The following is an 18,777-nucleotide window of genomic DNA, read 5'->3' on the forward strand; positions in this document are numbered from 1 at the left end:
CAATATTACAAATGATTTGCACGACAATGAGTTTGAGAGTTATATATAATCTGAATTGTAGGATAAATGTTTAAACAGAGAGATTTATTTTGGTTTATTCCCTAGATCTCGTATATTTCAGAAATGAATATTTTTAAAGAATGTGTATCTAATTAACTGTAAACACAGTCATGAAGAAAAATGAATATGGAGTTCATTAAAGAGAAACAGATGATTCTGCAGCTTTACTGTCGTCCATTGAAAAAGCTGTATAACAAATAGCTTGTGTAAAAAGAAACAAAACGTCATGAAATAAGTTAATTCAACTTTGTGATTAATCATTTCTGTCTGGGCTAGAAACATTACTTCTATTGCTGAATGGATTATAATATTTTGTTGTTTTCTTCGGAATCTTCTGGTTTAATTAAAGCATATAGAAGCTTGAAATCTTATTGAATAAGACATATATTAAAATTGCGGCTGCAAAGTAGGCCATGAGAATTTTAATTACTACTAAAATGATATTAATTAGAAACTCGAACATGTATTGTAAGACATATTTTAGATTAATTTATTATTTTAATTGGTTGGTTGAATAATTGATTCAGTGTGATTAATGTGTTTATCATACTTATCATAGTGTATGCAACATATTCTTCAATATAATTTTAATGATAAGGATCAAGAATACTTTAAATTATATGACATACAGATAAGCTTATCTGACTCGACCAGAAACATCTAAGGCTGAAAGCCATCCTATACTTGGCCATTCTTAAGAGCCTAATATGACAGAATTTGAAACGTATCTCATTTGCTGGATGTCTTTATGTCTTTTCTTTTCTAGACATCAAACCAGAGACCACGCAACTTCACATAAGCATTCAAACACTTAGGTAAACTGAGTTATCAAAAGCAGTCATCCCTAACATCTGAAGTTTTTCTACTAGCAGACAAACGTTATCACAAATATTTCATAATACGTCGCAATATACACTTCAGAGATGTCATGTTTTAGGATGGGTAAACCTTATTAATAAAAATATAAAGTTCTAATCTCTGAATTGAAGTAGGAAAATTTTCATCTGAAGGCGCTTTTGAACAGAATTTCAATAGTATAGAAATCGCGAATAGAAAGAGTACAACCCTTCCAAAGATAAGGATATTCTTTTAAATAGAAAGTGCATTAATGAGGATGTTGTTTTATAAGGCCTTTCCTCCCTCCTTACAGCATGCCTCCGTGAAGTAACGGTAGCACACTCGGCGCGTATTCGAGAGCTCTAGGCTCTAGTCCCGGCAAGGGCATTGCTCATTTTTAGGTCTCCCGCATCAAAAAAGAACCTAATTACACTACAGTGGCGCCCAAACTAAAAGGTGTTGGACCATAATTTGTCAGCACCAGAATTTGGTGACTGGGTCCACTCATCCCTTTAAAAAGGGGGAGTATATAAGGTAGTTTCTCCCTCCTTCAAGCATGCCTTCGTGGTGTAACGGTAGCACACTCGGCGACTATTCGAAAGATCCAGGTTTGAGTCTTAGGGAACGTATTGCTCCTTTTTTTACATATACCGCATCACAAAAACTTGTTTAATGATTCTAAGTTTCTTACTTGTAAAATTTATAACACAGATATATTTCGTTTTTCTTTGTTATTCTAAGTATTCACTTACAGTTCCTTTAAAACTTGTGTCTGATGTATATTTTTTATTTCTGCCAGCTAAGTTTCATCTATTTGCTTTCATCAAACCGTTAATAACATGCTTGTTGGGTTTTTTTTTTACATGTTGACATGTTACATGTTTGTTGATATTCTACTTTGCAGAAATTTTATTATAATGCAGAACTTGACATATACATTTTAAATGAAATGAATAAAATGGTTTCCATTTCTAAATGCTGTAAATACTTGCTTGATGTTTAACTATGAAATATAAGAAGTTTATAATTAAGTTTTAGATAATAGGAAATAAAATTTTTAATTATTATTTCAGTTATCTTGGGAGCTGGAACATCTGGCTATGCAAGAAAATGAATTTAAAGAGATTTATGTGGAGCTAAGTAATCAGTGCAAAAAGTATTCTTGTGATCTCCTGGACTTGTGCAGAAGTACTGAAGAAGTCATAGCCGTCCTCAACAAGAAAACTGATTCTAGTTTTCAGGAGGATGATGATCCAGATAAATTAACACTCTCTAGATTGAAGTTGGCTTTAAAATATGAACAGAAACAGGTAAATTACCTAATTCTAATTTTGCATATTACTATTGACTGAAACTTTATCAAAAGAAACCTTTTTATAAAAATTATAAATTTATTTTTAAAGTAACAGTGGGAGAAATCATTAAGAAAAATATCAGTATGCATTAATTTCAAAGTTCGACATAAAAAGACTGAGATGAAAAAAAAAAACTTATCAAAAAAATAAGTTAAGACATCCGTTATTATCCGAAAGCCTGCCAGCTTCTCAATACAAATTTGAAAATAATCCCGAACTAATTTTCTTTGGGTGAACAAAATATCAGCAAGACATGATCATTTCTCAACACGATAATACATTTATCACTAAGCAACAACAAATATCACTCACTTTATTCCATGAGAAGTAGTATGTCTTTTATGAATTCACATGATCAGTTTATAGCATAAATCAAGTAATAGCATTTTATGAATTCATGTGATGATGTGAAAGCATGAAACGAGTGTGAAAATTAGCTGCTATAATTTGTTTCTAAATGGAAATATAGATGTTTAAAATGACCATTTGCTGAGACTGATTTTAAGACATCATTTGACAAATGAGCGATGGGGACAGGCAGTTGACTGGCTTGGGGTAGACTAAAACCTTTCGAATATAGCACGATGACTGAATTCAAAGGCATCTGCAGAGATGCCAATTCACAATTTCGTTAAGTATTACTGTTAGATCTGCTCAAATGTTAGAATCTCTACTTTCGTAATATATAAACATGAAATCAACTTATGAGCACGGAATCTGAGCTGCTAAGGTATAACCACACTACGTAATGAAGTACCTTGCCTGCTGTATTATGACAGCTCATTTTTAGACTAGCTCTTGATCGTGCAATTCTCCTGATGAAAGATTTTTTTCATATGCAATATTTTATGCTATTCTAAAACTGATAGCTAATGTTTGTTTCGCTAAGTTTCATCTCAGTCTCTTCATGTAGCTGTGAATTATTTTATTTTCTGTAACCCACGGATTACTTTATAGGTGTACCATTGAGCTGATAGCTATTTTTTTTCCACCGTATAATAGATACGTTTTGTTGTAAAATGTCACTAGAATCTCTGAACGAATCAATATTTAAACTATGCGTTGCCTGAGAAAAATTAATGAATGATCAATTTAAACTTCTTTTTTGAGATTTCATTCTTGTATGATTCTGGGTATTTTGAGATAATGTTCTGAATGGATAGCAATAGATTTCTTTATTTTTAAATATTTTGCATAGAAATTGCTCAAAATGTCCCAGTATTTTTCACCGAGATTTTAACCTAATTTATTTCACTGGTTTCACTCCGTTTATTCGAAAACTTATCGCCTTAATTGTTCACAGCCAATTTATGCGGAAGATTCAGTACCTGGGGTCAAGACCTTTTTCCGCTGACAATCATTCAAGCTGTCCTCTTCTGATTCCGTGTCCTGATGTACTAGTTAGTTTCTGACCTGCATGAAAGTGCTGTTAATAAAACGATGTTCTCCATCTTGTTGACTGTACCAACTAACAACTATTGTATCTCCCTGATTTTAACAATTTTGTTCCTCTGTTGGTACTGAAATTCAAATCTGGGTTTATGAAAAATTAATAACACGAGAGATATTTCGTTTCTTTTGATAGCGGAAATAAGTTTAATTATCGAAGACATTTCTATCTAAATTATTCTCAAGTCTTCGTTTGATTCTTCACAAGTTATGAACTATCCATCTCAATTTTTTGCATAAAGTTACTGTTTATAATCTGTTTACTCATAAACGTAATAAAATCGAAATACAAACTTTGAAAAACTCGGACCTTTCTTTTATTTTTTTATCATTTTTATTTCTTTTAACTTTAAATTATTTCCCATACTTTAATGTTAGAAACATCCATTAATTGAACATTGTTAAAGGAGATTTTTTACTGCTGTTGTTGCTATTCAATTCATGCTTTGCTTTATATATCTTTATTTATTTCATTTCATCTCCCATACCTTCATACACATTTCTACAGTCTAGTTCTTGTTGGCAGCATATTTTGTTCATATTTACATTTAGAATTACTTCTCTGCTTTTAATTTAATGTAACTAGCTTAAGTTCCTGCTTGGGTTTATGAGAAATTTTTGGACAAATGATAGAAAATTTCTGAACTTACTTTATAGGGCTGTCGATTTCGTTCATTGGTGTTTTTCCTGTCTACTGTTTACTTGCTTCAGATCCGCTTATTAAAAAAAGAAGATTTTTAAGAAAACTTGTAAGGCTCATTGGTAAGAAAGCAGCTACAGACGTTAGGACACTTATGCATATATCACTACAGGAAGCAGGCTTTTAACACTTAAACAAAGATGTATTTAACCGATTGCCTCTTCTCAGGTAGTGGTTCACAGACAGGCATCCCAAAACTAAAGAAAGAACCTATTGAAGAAGTGTTATAGTGATATTTTTGATGATAGGAACACGCTTGTCATACATGTGTTTTAGTATCATTTACATCTTCTGCCCGACTATAATGCGCTGTTACTCAGCTTATGAGTCCTTTTCAAAATTCTATTTCGCAGCTTTTTGGACAGCAGAAGCTCTGGTGTTTTTTCTCGACCGAGTAACCCAATATCTACTTCTTCTAGCATCATATGGGTATATCGATAATAAATGTGAATGAATGGTTTTCCAACGTAAAAATACTTCTTTAAATTTTATTGATTTAATTTCTTTAAATTTAATTAATTAATTAAATTAATTAAAGAATTTAAAAAAAAGAAATTTTCAAACTTTCTTTATTAATAAAATATGTGATGTTGTTAATTACTAGCAGCGTTAAAAGCTTATAAGCATGTTTAATTATATTTTGTTGTACAAACTGTGTTGTTGTGTTGACATATGGCTATGCTGAAAGACTATAAATCCCATGTTTTATTAAAAACAAAACATCTCAGTTTCTACCTTTATTTAGGATTATTTAGGATTTTACATAAAAAGGCTTCACAAGTTTTGATAGCAAATTGTCTTGGAAACATTAGTTTAAAAAAATTCAGTAGATAAAACTTTTTAACTGAAACAAGTACTAAATTAAGTTTGAATGTTATAAACTGTCAATTGCAAATTTAAAATTCTCGCCCATGTTAAAAGTTGTCATACGTTTTCAAGTGAACAAATATTTTATGAAAAGTTATTAGAGTAAATCTGTTTTAACAAATGAATGCTAAATTCTCTTACAACTGTTCATATGCTATAAAGTTTTATAAAGGCACTTAGTTTTAGCAAAAGCTATAGATTTTTGGAAATAAATGTAGTAACTTGTCACTTTGTTTCTCTTTTTTCAAAATGCAATTCTGACTTTTCATAGTTAATTTGGAGCTCCTTCTGATCTCTGCTTTGACCATAGAAAATAGTTTTGAAATTAAATATGCAAATGTAGACTTAAAAGGTTTCAGCTATATAAGTCATTGATACAAATATTTATGCTACTTTCAGATAAAGTAATTTGAAAAAAAAAAAAAAAAAAGAAACAGGATACATTTTTGCCCGCACCTTTTTTTATCTACAGATAAATTCTTTCTCATAACGGGGCAAATGAAATACTTTTATACATGTAACACTTCTCTTTCAGAATGTTTATAGTGTGAATATGAAAAAAAGTAAAATTTTAGTATTCAGATACTATAGTTTGTAAACAATTACATGATGCTTTCAACGTATAAAGTTAACAACGAATTTGAATTTTACTCCCTTAGCCTGGATTCAAGAAATCGTCAAAGCGAAATAAAGAGGCTTCTAATAAAAATCATATGATTAAAATCAAATCAAATAAAAATCATTTCAAATACAATCAAAAGCTTTATATTATTTTAAAGTACAACTTATGGCATTATGTTTCGAATAAAACAGCACTTAAGTATCCTCCTCAACTCAGCGCACACGAGCAAGTTCGATGAACACAGTTTTCGATGACAGTGATGCTAACTCAGCCCTAATGTCACGAATGCAACGTTCGATGTTTATTGTTAATGCTTCAAGATTTCGTGGTTTGCTTGCATAGACCAATGATTTCAAATAACCTCACAAACAGTAATCTGAAGGCGTTAAATTACAACTTCTGGAAGGCTAACTAGCAGTTGTATTTTGCGAAATTATCCTTTCAGCAAACTTTTTTCAGTATTTTGATAGTAGCGTCAGCAGTGTGGCACCGTCTTGTTGGAATGACATATCCTCTAAATCAGGCCACACACACACACACACACACCAAAAAAAAAAAAGTTACATCGACTGGTATCGCTTAGCATTTAATGTTAAAGGCAGCACTGAAGTGGCCAGTATTTTTGTGAACATAAATAAATATCGTATTCAGCACTTAAGGTTGTAGAGTTGTCAGGAATTTTTTTTTTTTTTTTTTTTTTTTTTTTTTTTTTTTTTTTTTGAAGCAGGAGGTATGAAAATTGTGCAGTGCCGTTGCCGAACTCGAACCCTGGACCACTCGCATTCTCGTCGAATATGCTTCCAGTTACCCAACGAAGGCATGCGGAAAGGAGGGAGAAAATACCTTACATACTCCCCCTTTCAATTAGCCACTGCGGATTAGCAGACCCAATCGCCAAATCCTGATACCAAATTATCGTCCAACCACGTTTTAGTTCGGGCGTCACTTTTAGAATCAATATTTTTTTTTTGAAACAGAAGTTGCGAACAATGTGCAGTTCCCTCACCGGGATTCGATTGCTGAATCTCTCCAATACGTGTTGAGTGTGCTTAAAATTACACCGCGAAGGCATGCGGAAAGGAAGGAGAAAATACCTTGTAAGGTGTCTACATGACAGAAGATCATATGTGTGTAATCTAATAATATTAATAGTGTAGGAGAGTGAAAGGCATTTTTCTCCTGCAAATGCATTAAAAATTCTTTTATTTATCAGAGACAGTCAAAATATCATATTTTTAATTTAAATCTTTAAAACGTTATGCTACGTTTTGCGTTCTTCAGACCACTTGACTAAATACTTTTATACAGCTCCCTCATAATGAAGCACTAGGAAAGCTTTCAGTATTTTCCGGCTTTAGACACTGAACAAACAATTTATAAGGGATATTCTAAAAATGCATTTGAAATTTTAAAAAAAATTAATCATTATTTAAAACTCTTTAAAAAATAAATACGGCAAACTTCTATTGTATACTGGAAAATAATCAAAGTAATCAATCACCTTCTTTCTATTAGAAACAGAGTTTCGGATAAAAATGATTACCTAATTTGCCTTGCATTGTTGGTTATAGGAGTAAAAGTATTATGAAAGATGGAACTGGGCCTTGCTAACACTATTGCTTTATGCTTGCAATTTTGATCTGATAAGGAAAAAGTTACAATTTTAAATATTAAAAGCATTTTTGTCTTAATTACTGCAACGTTCTCACTGTGCAAACTCACTGCAAATGTTCTCACTCTTCTTTTCAGTTCGTTGCGCATCCCAACTGCCAGCAGCTGCTGACGTCCATCTGGTATGAAGGTTTGCCAATTTGGAGGAGACGCAATGCAGTGATGAAGATCATGCTATGCGTTAGTCTCATAACTTGCATACCTCTTATCGCCCTTTACTATCTGATTTTTCCGAGATCTAAGCTTGGTAAAATCTTCCGATCTCCTTTCATGAAATTTATCTACCACAGGTAAGTATTTCAAAAATTTTCTTGTGTATTATAAATTTGGTGTACTACAATTTATTTCTAAATTACCAGTATCATTTAATATAGAAATACTAAGGCTGAGGGGCCAACCAGCTGCCATAAATTCGCTAAACGTTGATTAGTTTCACCTAGGTCACTAAAAGGCACATTTAGGCTGGGTAACTTCTAGGTTCCACCTTCTAGACAAACGAGCTGGTTCCATGAGAGGGCGTTTTTGTGGTTTTCTTCATGTGTAGCATAGATACGAGTCATTTTGCTTTAGAAAGTCCTCTCCTTAAGAAGAGTGCTTTGCCAGTCAAATAAATCAAACCAACTTAAATTAGTGCATGTTTTTTTCACTGCAAGAAGAAGGATCTATCGTGGTTCAGAACTTTTAAACAAACAAAATGCATTTTCTAATGCTATAATTATACAGTCACTTGCTCAGAAGAGAAAGTAGAAATGTTGCAGAGTTTGAAAAGAGTGTGTCTGCGAAAGAAAATTTAATTTAATATTTGAGAAATGATAAAATATGTTTGACGTTTAGCCTTAACTAAAGGTGTGGTAAAAGTTTCTGTGATTTAATTTAGATTATGGGCAATATTCATACACGTTGGCAAAACTAGTCGCAAATTACGTGCTAATTTAAATGACTGTCTTAAATTATCTTTTTAATCCTCTATAAGTCTAGACGAAAGAACTGTGACTTTTTTTGCTGCCGATATATTACTTCACCATTCTTTACCGCATATTTGTATTAAAACTGTAGTTACAGTCTTTTAAAAGAAATTCTCGCAGATATCCATACCTGGACAATTTTTGAGTCTGGATATTATTTTAAAGCACCAAGACATCTTTAATACTATAATAATAACGCTATTGCCAACATATGCCGCAAGCAAACACGGCTGATTCTCCTTACATGAGAAAATCTTTTTCTAAATTCTCTCAAGAGAGATTATATGCACATTTTTAAATGAGAGAGTATACTGAAATCGACTACATTTAGTGGTTCTCGGATAAAATATTTATATGAGGGCACTGTGAAAATAGTGCTTTAAAAAGACTACACTAATCTTAGGACTGAGAAAACGTGTTTCGCATTAAGTAACATTTGCTCTAATTAGGGTTCTAATCATTCTCCTTGCAATTAAGACACAATAACTTTTTCAGTAAAAACAATAGATTTATCTAATAATGCGCTTAATTATTAAAGATCTTAAATGTGGCAAAAATTAAATGTGGATTATTAGCATATCCTGACGAACAATTAAAAACCAAATTCTGTAATTAACAATTTAGAAATAAAATTGTAATTTCTGATATTAATTAGCAAGTTTCAGATTAGGTGAATTCCTCTCTTGAAAATCCGCTGTTAAAATAAACGCTGATGTCGGTCATGAAAATGCTCTTAAACTTTTTCAGATTTGTAAAGTGGGATTTAACATTGATAGGAATTATATTCTTCTTAAAATAAGTGGAAATCACAAAGGCAGCCATATATGTTTAATATGTTTTGAGGTTTAGTTAAAGTTCTGCTACTTTTACTTTCAATAGCGATTAGTAAATTTTTACTTTCGTTAAACGCATTCAAAACAAGGAAGCATGCTCTATAAGGTTTCATTACCTTTCCGAAATCAAAAATATTCCTTACAAGCTAAAATGATAGTAACTTTCTCCTTAGAAATTGCAATGTTGTGCTCAAAGGATGTGCATGCAGTATTTAAGAGTATATATGAAGAATTGCGTTTCTTCTAATTTTATTATGCAAAGGGTTAGACTACCTGACCGGCCTCCTAGGATTTTCCCGCTGGAGATCGTCTTTTGAGGACCGAGAGATTAATACTTGGTAAAGATGCAATGATTATAAAGAAACCATTTTTAATTATGAATTCTCTTTAAAACATGAATATCGTATTCTTTGACTTATTTGCTCCATCATAGCAATATTATTCGGCCACCAGACCGCCGAAAATTTATTTCCCAAGATCAGTCTTCGTTTTTAAAAGCTCTTTCAGAAATGTTGATTCTTTACAAACAGAAAGAAAGAAAGAGGGGAAATATAAACAAGTTTTCTTCCTTATTTAACTGCGACCCTTTAAAACTGCGACTTTTTCGCGAAGGTTTGTGAAGTCTTCCCATATGTGGAACAGATAATTAAACCACCTGGAATCGTGAGTAGTCGTCTTAGGAATATCTCCTTGTGTTTGTTTTTCAAACAACTGCCTTTAAGAAACGTTGTGCATCTTACACAACTGTAAATACAGTACCTTTTCACATGTCATACTGACCCGCATGTATAACGGCTTCACATTGTACCTTTGAAGCTGCTACAGGAAAATAGGACTTTTCTCGCATGTATTTAGGTGTACTGAGGTATTTATTTATTGCTTATATTCTACAAAAATGGTAACTAAATACCATATTTTAAATTAGAGCGAAAAAAGTATGTTTTTCTTTCAATGTAAAGTTTAAAGGACCAAGTGTTTTCATATAGTTTTTAAAACTTAGGCTGCGCATGTAAGATAAATAATGTTTTTTTATAAAATCATTTTAAAAAAGAAAATATCATTTTATATTCGCTGATTGTTAGAATGTTCTTTCCCTCTAAATTCTAAAATCATTTAATAAGCTGTGTTTGCGTTTCAGTTTAATTTAAGATTTCATTTATTATTCTCCACTAAGAGCTTACTACTATCGTAGTGTAAAGAAAACTATTAATACATACATTGTTTCTAGGCAGATAAATGATTGTAAACTAAAGTGACTGCTATTTGTAAAAGGTTTCGATTATTTGAAAGCTATCTAACTAAGATGAGGAATATCTTCGTGGAGGACCTTCTGAGGAAATTTGGTTCTATTTACGTTACACATGTGAAAAACTATGAAAAGCGACCATGCAATCAACCCGTTTGCCCGGTATCGAACCTAAAGCAGGTCGAACTACCCGTACGCAGACGTCTTAACCTCTCGGCCATAGGTGCGCCTATAAAAGTTTTCACAGCGATAAATAAAGTTCTTTGCAATGATGTATATCTATTATACGTCAGAAATTTTTAAAGATGAGATTTTGTACAAGTACTAGGAAATAGAAACTCTCCACAGCATGTTATACAGGCTGAGCCAAAAATCACTTTACTATTTAAAAATAAAATAAGGTTTTCACTTCTGTTTATTTAATAATTTTCTTTTTAACATTATACTAATGTACACATCGTGGAAGTTCGTTTTTCCTAAACATGTAAGATAACATCTTTTAAATGACCCTCTTTTTCCCCTTCACCAAAGCGAACCCTTTCTTTGGCATTCTCCATAAATGCTCGCAAAGTTAATCATTCGAATTTCTTGACGAAGATTGCCCTTCACTCGCAAGAACTCGCATTTGTGAAGAGGAAACCAATTATTATTTGAAAGATGTCATTTTTCATGTTTACGCCAAGCAAATCTCCAGGATGCGTACATTTTAATATTAAAAAGAAAATTATTAAATAAATAAAATACTATTTCATTTCTAAATGATTATTATTTTTATTATTTATTATTTTTGCTTACACTTAATCTTTCGTTTTCTTTTTTCGTAATCTTTCTTCGGTTACTTTACTTGCACATTACACAAGTATATAAATGAGACAAATTAAATGTTAGACTACTTAAGAAAACTAATAAAGGTGATCGCGATTTATAAAAATATTTAGAACAGCATAGATTGTTAAGACCAATAATAGAGCTGCAGATATTTAAAGAAAGATTTAAAGAAACTGCATTCATAAGACTTTTAAAGAAATTAACGTTGACATTAATGAGATTAGTCTTCTAAAGACATTACATTAATTGATATTAATGAGATTAATTACCTGTTATGCAAAATTCAAAAGGAATTTGTAAAGCTATCTAGTGATTCAAACTTAAAATTTGAGTTTTCACAAAAATCCTTGATGAATTCTGGATTGGAGTTAGAACTACATTTCTCATCCTTTTTGAAATGGCATTAAATGTTCTTCTCTAATTCAACATCGCATATTTTTATAAAACTACTCTTTTGGCATTAAGGGGTATCAGCAACCCAACCCCTATACAAACAATGTTAAATTGCCCATTTTCGATGCACCTCTTCTCAAAATCTACTGTAGATACACGCTTGAAAGTTTTTGTGTAATTAAAGTATACCTATCTGATTATACTGAAATGAGCTTTAGAAACATATTGAATTTTAGAGTAATTTACAGAATATTTTGTTAGGCATAGTAAAATTTATCACTTATCTCACACTAAAAAGTTTTTTTAATTCTTTTTTTTTTCTAAATTTATCACAAAAAGCTCATTTCAATAAATACTAGGAAACCTATTAAATATGCCATAAAATTTTAGATACCTGTGAGCAGTAGCTCCTGAGAAACGGTACATTGAGTATAAAAAATTCACGTTTGGAGAAAAACGCGTTTTTATGTATAAATTCTCATTCATCAAAGCAGTCGATGACAAATTAAAACTAGATTTTTTACAGTTCTAATTTCACAGAGATTAAAAAACGTTATTTTTAGAAAGATAAAAGTGTAGAGAATTTGAAAATGCAAAAATCCGAAATCACAATTTTTTGAAGATTTTGGGGTTACAACACCCCTTAACGTTAATTAAAACCAAATGCCGTTCAACGTTGAATTATGTTGAAGATGCTTTATGTCCAGCAGTGTAAAATATCGTCGCAACATTTAACTTATGAAGCAAAAAACAAGCACGTCTTGTCTCATTAGAATTTTCTTCAATTTTTTTTGCTCCTTTAATTTTGTTTGCTGTTTTATATGTATATTGTTTACCAAAGAAGTGAAATATGGAGAGAAGTATATTTATTTTTATATCTTTATTTTACATTTAATATCTGCGGTCACGAAAAAAATCTCAGTAATAAAAAGGTTTCGAGATTGAAAAAAACTTTAAGAAGCCCTGCTCTAACCTGTACTCTTTATATAATTCCCGAAGTAAGAAACACAGGGTTTCAGATGTGGAGATCTGAATGGTCGTTAAAAGAAAAGAATAACTTACTGAACATATCGCTTCTAAAGATGAAAGTAAGAGTTGTTTACAGAAATAATATGAGGTGATGCTTCGTTCTGCATGAATAAGAAAGTTTATATGCTCACATATATTACATAGTAAAAATAACATTGCTTTGCACAGGATACACTAACACTGATTTTTGACGTTAAGTGTTTGAACATAAAGCTGTATGTTCAAGATTTCAATCCTTTAAGGCTATCAACGTTCCGTCAAAACACTTTTTAGCAGCTATTCTTCATTATGCAATGTAAATTCACTGTAATCTGAATTCTTGAAGTCTTTTAATGCTTTTACTGATCTTTGCTTTTACTGTGCCTTAATGATTTTCACTTCTTAAAAGATTTTTTAAGTACTAAAACATTTAACAATTTGCAAAAGTCAACCCTAATTTGATTGATTTCGAGTGATTAACTCACCTCCATGTGAATTAAATTCGATTTTGCAGATTAGTGTTCTTTAAACTGCCATTTGTTCCCTACATTCTTCGTTAAAATTTCATTCAGATGGATCTAAATACCCACTGTTTAAGAATCTAACATATGGTGGAAACACATACTTTGAAAGCTAAGTGCAGATTTCGTTGTTATTCTTACTTCAAAACTTTTGTGGCATTAACAGCTCCAACAAAATGCGAAATTTTCATTTATTATGCTGGAATTTTCGCAAAAGTCAAGCCTTCATCAAGCTGGAAATTTCTAAATTGTGGTTTTACTTAAGTGTGATATTCAGATTTATCCAAAAACTGAAAATTTAAATGCATCTCGTTATTTCATATCAGAATTACTTCTTAAATGCTCAGAACCTTCATCACTGAATTTTTTAAAGATTAAAACTCTTATAAAAGCTTGCAGTATTGATGGTAACCGAATTTTCCAAATATACAATTTTATATTTACAAACGTAAACTTTAGGAACCTGCCTCTCAAAGCACGTTTCTTTCTCCACCAGACCTTTCCTCTATTCTTCTGATTATACTGCGCTCGAGTGAAAAGCAGTAATCTTTTTTTATTATTGTTGCTGTTATTATTATTTAATCCGCCTCTTTAATTGTGCCAATGTTGAGCTAGTCCTCTCTACCCAGCCTTTTCCTTGTTGAGGCATGCATATCATTGATTGGATTTCCCATTAGTTACAGCACTGGGAAGCAGTGCTGCAGGAAAATGAATGCACTCTGCCTCCAACCTCCTCCTTGAGAAATCGTTACCCTACTCGGCTAGCGCAAGTGCTTATAGTTTGATTACAGGATTTCAGAATTTGCGTGCGCCCAGTTGAACTGTTATCCGAATTCTCCATTCGATACAGACCGAAAGGATAAATAATGCTTGTCACTAGCATATGAGATGATCGTGTAACTGTGTGGGATAGTTTTGCTTAGAAAATGCTGAAACAAAGTAGAGAATTGTGAAACTAGACATGAAATTCTCTTACAGCCTAGCTTTATAAGAGCAATGCTACTGAAAATGAATGCATCAATCTATGAAGAAGAAAATAATAAATTGATAATTTTGATTAAAATATTACATTTCTTTGCGTTATTTGTTATGAAATCTGATTGTTTTCCTTGGCAGCATAAACTATTTAAAATTTACTGCACTGAAATTAATTTCATCAGATATAAGCGGGCACACCGGACAATCTTCAAATAAGAAGACGGATGCAAAAGAAATTTTGAAAAAAATATAGGAAGGTTCAGATTTTAATGGCCGCCCAAAAAATTTAACGGTAACCTTTATTTAAAGTGTGATATGGCTTATCAGAAGAGAGTAGCAAAAGAGAACGGTAGCCTTTATTTAAAGTGTGATATGGCTTATCAGAAGAGATTATTAAAAAAGGTGGCTTAAGTGGAATAGCGAAAAGTTTATAGGTATTAATACACATTTAGATTAATTTGGAAACGTCATATATCTTCTGTATATTTGAAAAGTCAAACGAAAAATATATAACTTAATTCTGTAAAAATATTTAAAGTTTTTAATTAGATATACTATGAATTAAATGCATTTTTATTTATATTAATTAAATTGAAAGTAAAAAATAATATTCTTAAGAACTGCGTATACTGTTTTAAATAGCTTATTTTATTATTGAGTAAAAAACAGATTATATCTGAAAGATAAACATCTTACATTTTTCCGAATGACAACAGACTCGAATGAAAAATGAAGCAACTGATTAAAATGAATCAACTCAAAATCATGTCTCGAGACTAACAACCCTTTAAGGCTAGCAACGTTCCGTCATAGCAGCTATCAAATACCTCCCGTTTATTAATAACAGAATTAAGAAGCTAATCATCTTCATTCTAAAATAGCTGTGCACCACAACAATACTATACCCCAAGTATTTGATCCCATTCTCATTAAATTGATTGGAAATTTAAAGAGTTCTTCATGAATTAAATGCTCTCAATCTAAAAGAATATCGACTTCTCCTTACTCTGAAAATATGCAAAATACACCTGAAAAATGAGAAGATATCTTTCAGAAGGGGAACGTACGTAACTATTTAATACTTATTCTTACATGATGTTCTTCATATAAAAAACATGCATCATACGTACATTATTTTTACTATAAATCTGCACATATATCCATAAAAGATGTACCAATCTAAATCAAATTTCATCAGAGCTGTTAACTCAAATTGCTTTCGGAATAACGTCAGTGTTATTTCTTATAAAGCTCACTTTCGAAAATTAACTAAAAACGCTATCACAGACAATATGGTTCTGAGAATATATGTGGAGGGATATAAACCTTCTAAAAATGTATAATTTTTTCCAATCCACGTCAAGCTAATGCCAAGGACAGCGTGAAAGGTTACCCAGAAATTTCCGTCGGCAAAAAAACAAAATGAATCCAATCAAATCGAAGATCACATTTTCGGGAAATGAAGCAAGTGCCGTTGCCTCCTTCTTGGTAACTTGCTAGTCAAATTACTAGGCTAGTTTTAGAATACTTGTATTCATTATATTTCAGCTCTATGTAGCAGTTTTATCAACTCAAAAGGGAAATTACTTTAATTCTGATACCTTCCAAATTTCAACATGCGACGTAAACATTTTTAATGGGCATTTTTTCTATTATTTATTTTATTTCGGTGCATCGAACCTTATAAAATTTTGAATGATCTTTTTATAAATAGTACGCAGACAAGTCTCACATTTAGATTTAGTGATGTGGTAGTGACAAAATCAAAATCTAGGGTATATCATTTAGAAACAATGTATTTAGGTAATAAAATTTAACTTTCAACTTCCTTAGTAGTAGTAGTGTGCTATGAACATAGCTCCCGATCATGGTTATGAACCAAACAGGAAATTAGACTATCTCCAAGCAGTATATTTACTGGCTGCTAAATCCCAATTAAAGGGGGATCGGCAGTTCATACTGTATTTGCATGTCTAAATTTGAAAGATTTTGCATAACCCTTCAAAAGTGTGTAGTATAGAGCCCCCCTTTCACCATTGCTAGACGATTATTCCTCGCCTTCCTTCCCAAAACTCGAAAAATACGTATATATTTATTTTCAGTTAGCTTATTTTGAATGCGTTTTATTAATTAAACAAGGAAAAAGGCTTAGAAAGTGTTGATAAATACTAAATCGCTTTTTTACCTTGAGTTAAGATTTCTTTCTAACAAGTTCTTAGGATCTTCAATGAGAGAAAAGTCGAGGAGATGATAGCGATGGTTGTCATCTCTTGGCTGTCTCATACTCTTCGACTTTTCGAAAAACACCACACTTATTTTTCCATGTTTTTCATATTATGATTCATACAAAAACCGTTAAGATGGTAAGACTAAATATTTAAACCAGCGTCTAACAAAAAAAGGAGTTCTGGAATGCAAATGCCTTCTGATTACGTTTATTTCGCAAGCTTTAGGATCAAAATTTTTATTTGAACTAACACAAGGATCCGCTCATTACGTTTTCCAAGTGTAACGTATTTTTTGAAAGAATATCAAAGTTTTTTCCTTTGTGTGTAAAATTCAGCTAAAAATGCAAAGTGTGCTGATAACTATTGATCTACAGCATATAAAAACAAACAATAATAACAGAGATTAGAACATTTTGAACATTTCTAGTCTGGTTACTAGATTTGATTAAAACATGTATTCCCGATTATGAATACTTTTCGCATCTTAAATTTAGAATTATCTTATATACTTTAAATTGCTCTACCAAATACATAATTTCATACATCCGAAATATTTTGCTTCTTACTGTAAAGGATATAACAGCATTCAACTATCATGTGAACTACAAATGCTTGCCTTCTTTGATTTCTATAAATGCAATATAGAATCGGAAGTAAAAATGACTCAGAAAAAGTCAGCTATTTTTCCCCCTTCTACAATGCCTATTCTTTCTTCCTATGCAGACTAGAGGGGAAAAGGACTCTCAGAAATATTGCGCAGTTTTTCCCTTTCCCCCTTGCAAGCTCTTTTTTTTTCCTTTGTAGATTTTTATCTTTTATTATCATAATTCTTTCTAAAGGGGAATACTTTCCAGAAAGATGGTTCATTTATTATACGAATAATTATTTGTTCAAAGGGGTTAAAATTCCAGAATATTATGGTGCTTTACAAAAAGGTAAAGCAAGAATTAAAAGTATCTAATTTGAGTAAACAATCCAAATAACCTTATAGAATATGCTGATTTGTGATTCTATGTTGAAATCCACTGCTGTTCAATTCTACCTTTGTGAATTTTTCATATTAAACTCTTCAGGCTGCTTTTATTTAATCTTTTAGCTAAACAGTGAATATATATAGAAAAATAAACCTTTCTATGGTTTAAAAGTCCACAAACTTTTGTACGTTTTTGCAACATGGGATTTTCTGACCAAATAGCAGGAAACATAAACATTTGTCACTTCGGACATTTTATGCGCAACAAAGGGCACTATATATTTTGTATACTTTCTTTTCCTCAGAAAATACTCGAATTTTCTTCTGTGTTTCTTACGTTGGTGTATGATTCTTTTCTTCTTATTTTTCCATACACAGCTAACGAAGAAGGCTCTGTTTGACTTTCGAAACTATAGCCTCCTGAAACCCAAGAAAAATGCTCTTTTAATTACTGTTTTATCTTTATGAGAATAATTCATAAATTCTTATTATTAAAGAATGCTACGTATTTATTCGTTTAGTTTTTCTAAGAACTATGTTCATTTTAATAATTTTTTTATCATTACTAGGTTAAACATCAGATAAAAGTACCTAGGAAAGAAATAGTATTAATGAACATTGAAGATAAAAAAAATTCTGCACGCTTTTCTTAAATAATAAAACTTTAATGAATTAAACGCATGTTTATGTTTCATTAAATTTATTTTGCACAAAGTGAGATTATTAGATTAAATTTTATTGTATTTTTGTTGCAGTCAGTGTAGATGAAAAATGATTTAATGTTCTAATAATATAATTCAAATGTCTTTGAACATTAATAAATATGTACAGTCATTAGTGTTATGTTGAATCGGGAAACCTCAGTAATGCTCTCGCCGGAATTCGAACTCCCTGACCTCCCGATTGCTAGTTGCACGTGCTTTCGGTTACACGACGAAGGCATATGCGTTGAGGAACAAGAAAATTCCTTTGTATTAAAATTTAAAACATAATTACTAGGAATACTGTTGTCAAAAGTACACGCATTCTACTTTGTGAGAACATTTGCATGCTTGGGTTAAAAAACATTATCTGTACATACGGCGATCATGAAAACACCTTAATTATTTTTAAAGCATTATTTTGCTTAATTATTTATAAGTGCTTCCACATCTAGCTCTGATTCAATAGCACTTGACTATAAAAAACGAAAAAAAAAATTTTTCGTTTCTTGCTAAGCTAAATGGGAATTTTCCATCTTAGC

General features: G+C 31.4%; 1 protein-coding gene across 4 annotated transcripts in view; it reads left to right on the plus strand.

The window, feature by feature from the left end:
- LOC118183513 (transient-receptor-potential-like protein) overlaps nucleotides 1-18,777 on the plus strand; it is a 503,203-nt gene that overhangs the window by 342,188 nt on the left and 142,238 nt on the right. For all 4 annotated transcript variants that reach the window (XM_085808846.1, XM_085808848.1, XM_085808847.1 and 1 more), the window contains 2 exons: nucleotides 1,971-2,207; nucleotides 7,640-7,851. In XM_085808846.1, coding sequence (XP_085664972.1) covers nucleotides 1,971-2,207; nucleotides 7,640-7,851 — 449 coding nt within the window. The remainder of the gene's footprint in view (nucleotides 1-1,970; nucleotides 2,208-7,639; nucleotides 7,852-18,777) is intronic.

The sequence above is a fragment of the Stegodyphus dumicola genome, chromosome X2 (genome assembly GCF_044657685.1).
Source record: "Stegodyphus dumicola isolate Sdum_Otavi_A_Nest chromosome X2, ASM4465768v1".
In the NCBI taxonomy this organism is placed as follows: domain Eukaryota; kingdom Metazoa; phylum Arthropoda; class Arachnida; order Araneae; family Eresidae; genus Stegodyphus; species Stegodyphus dumicola.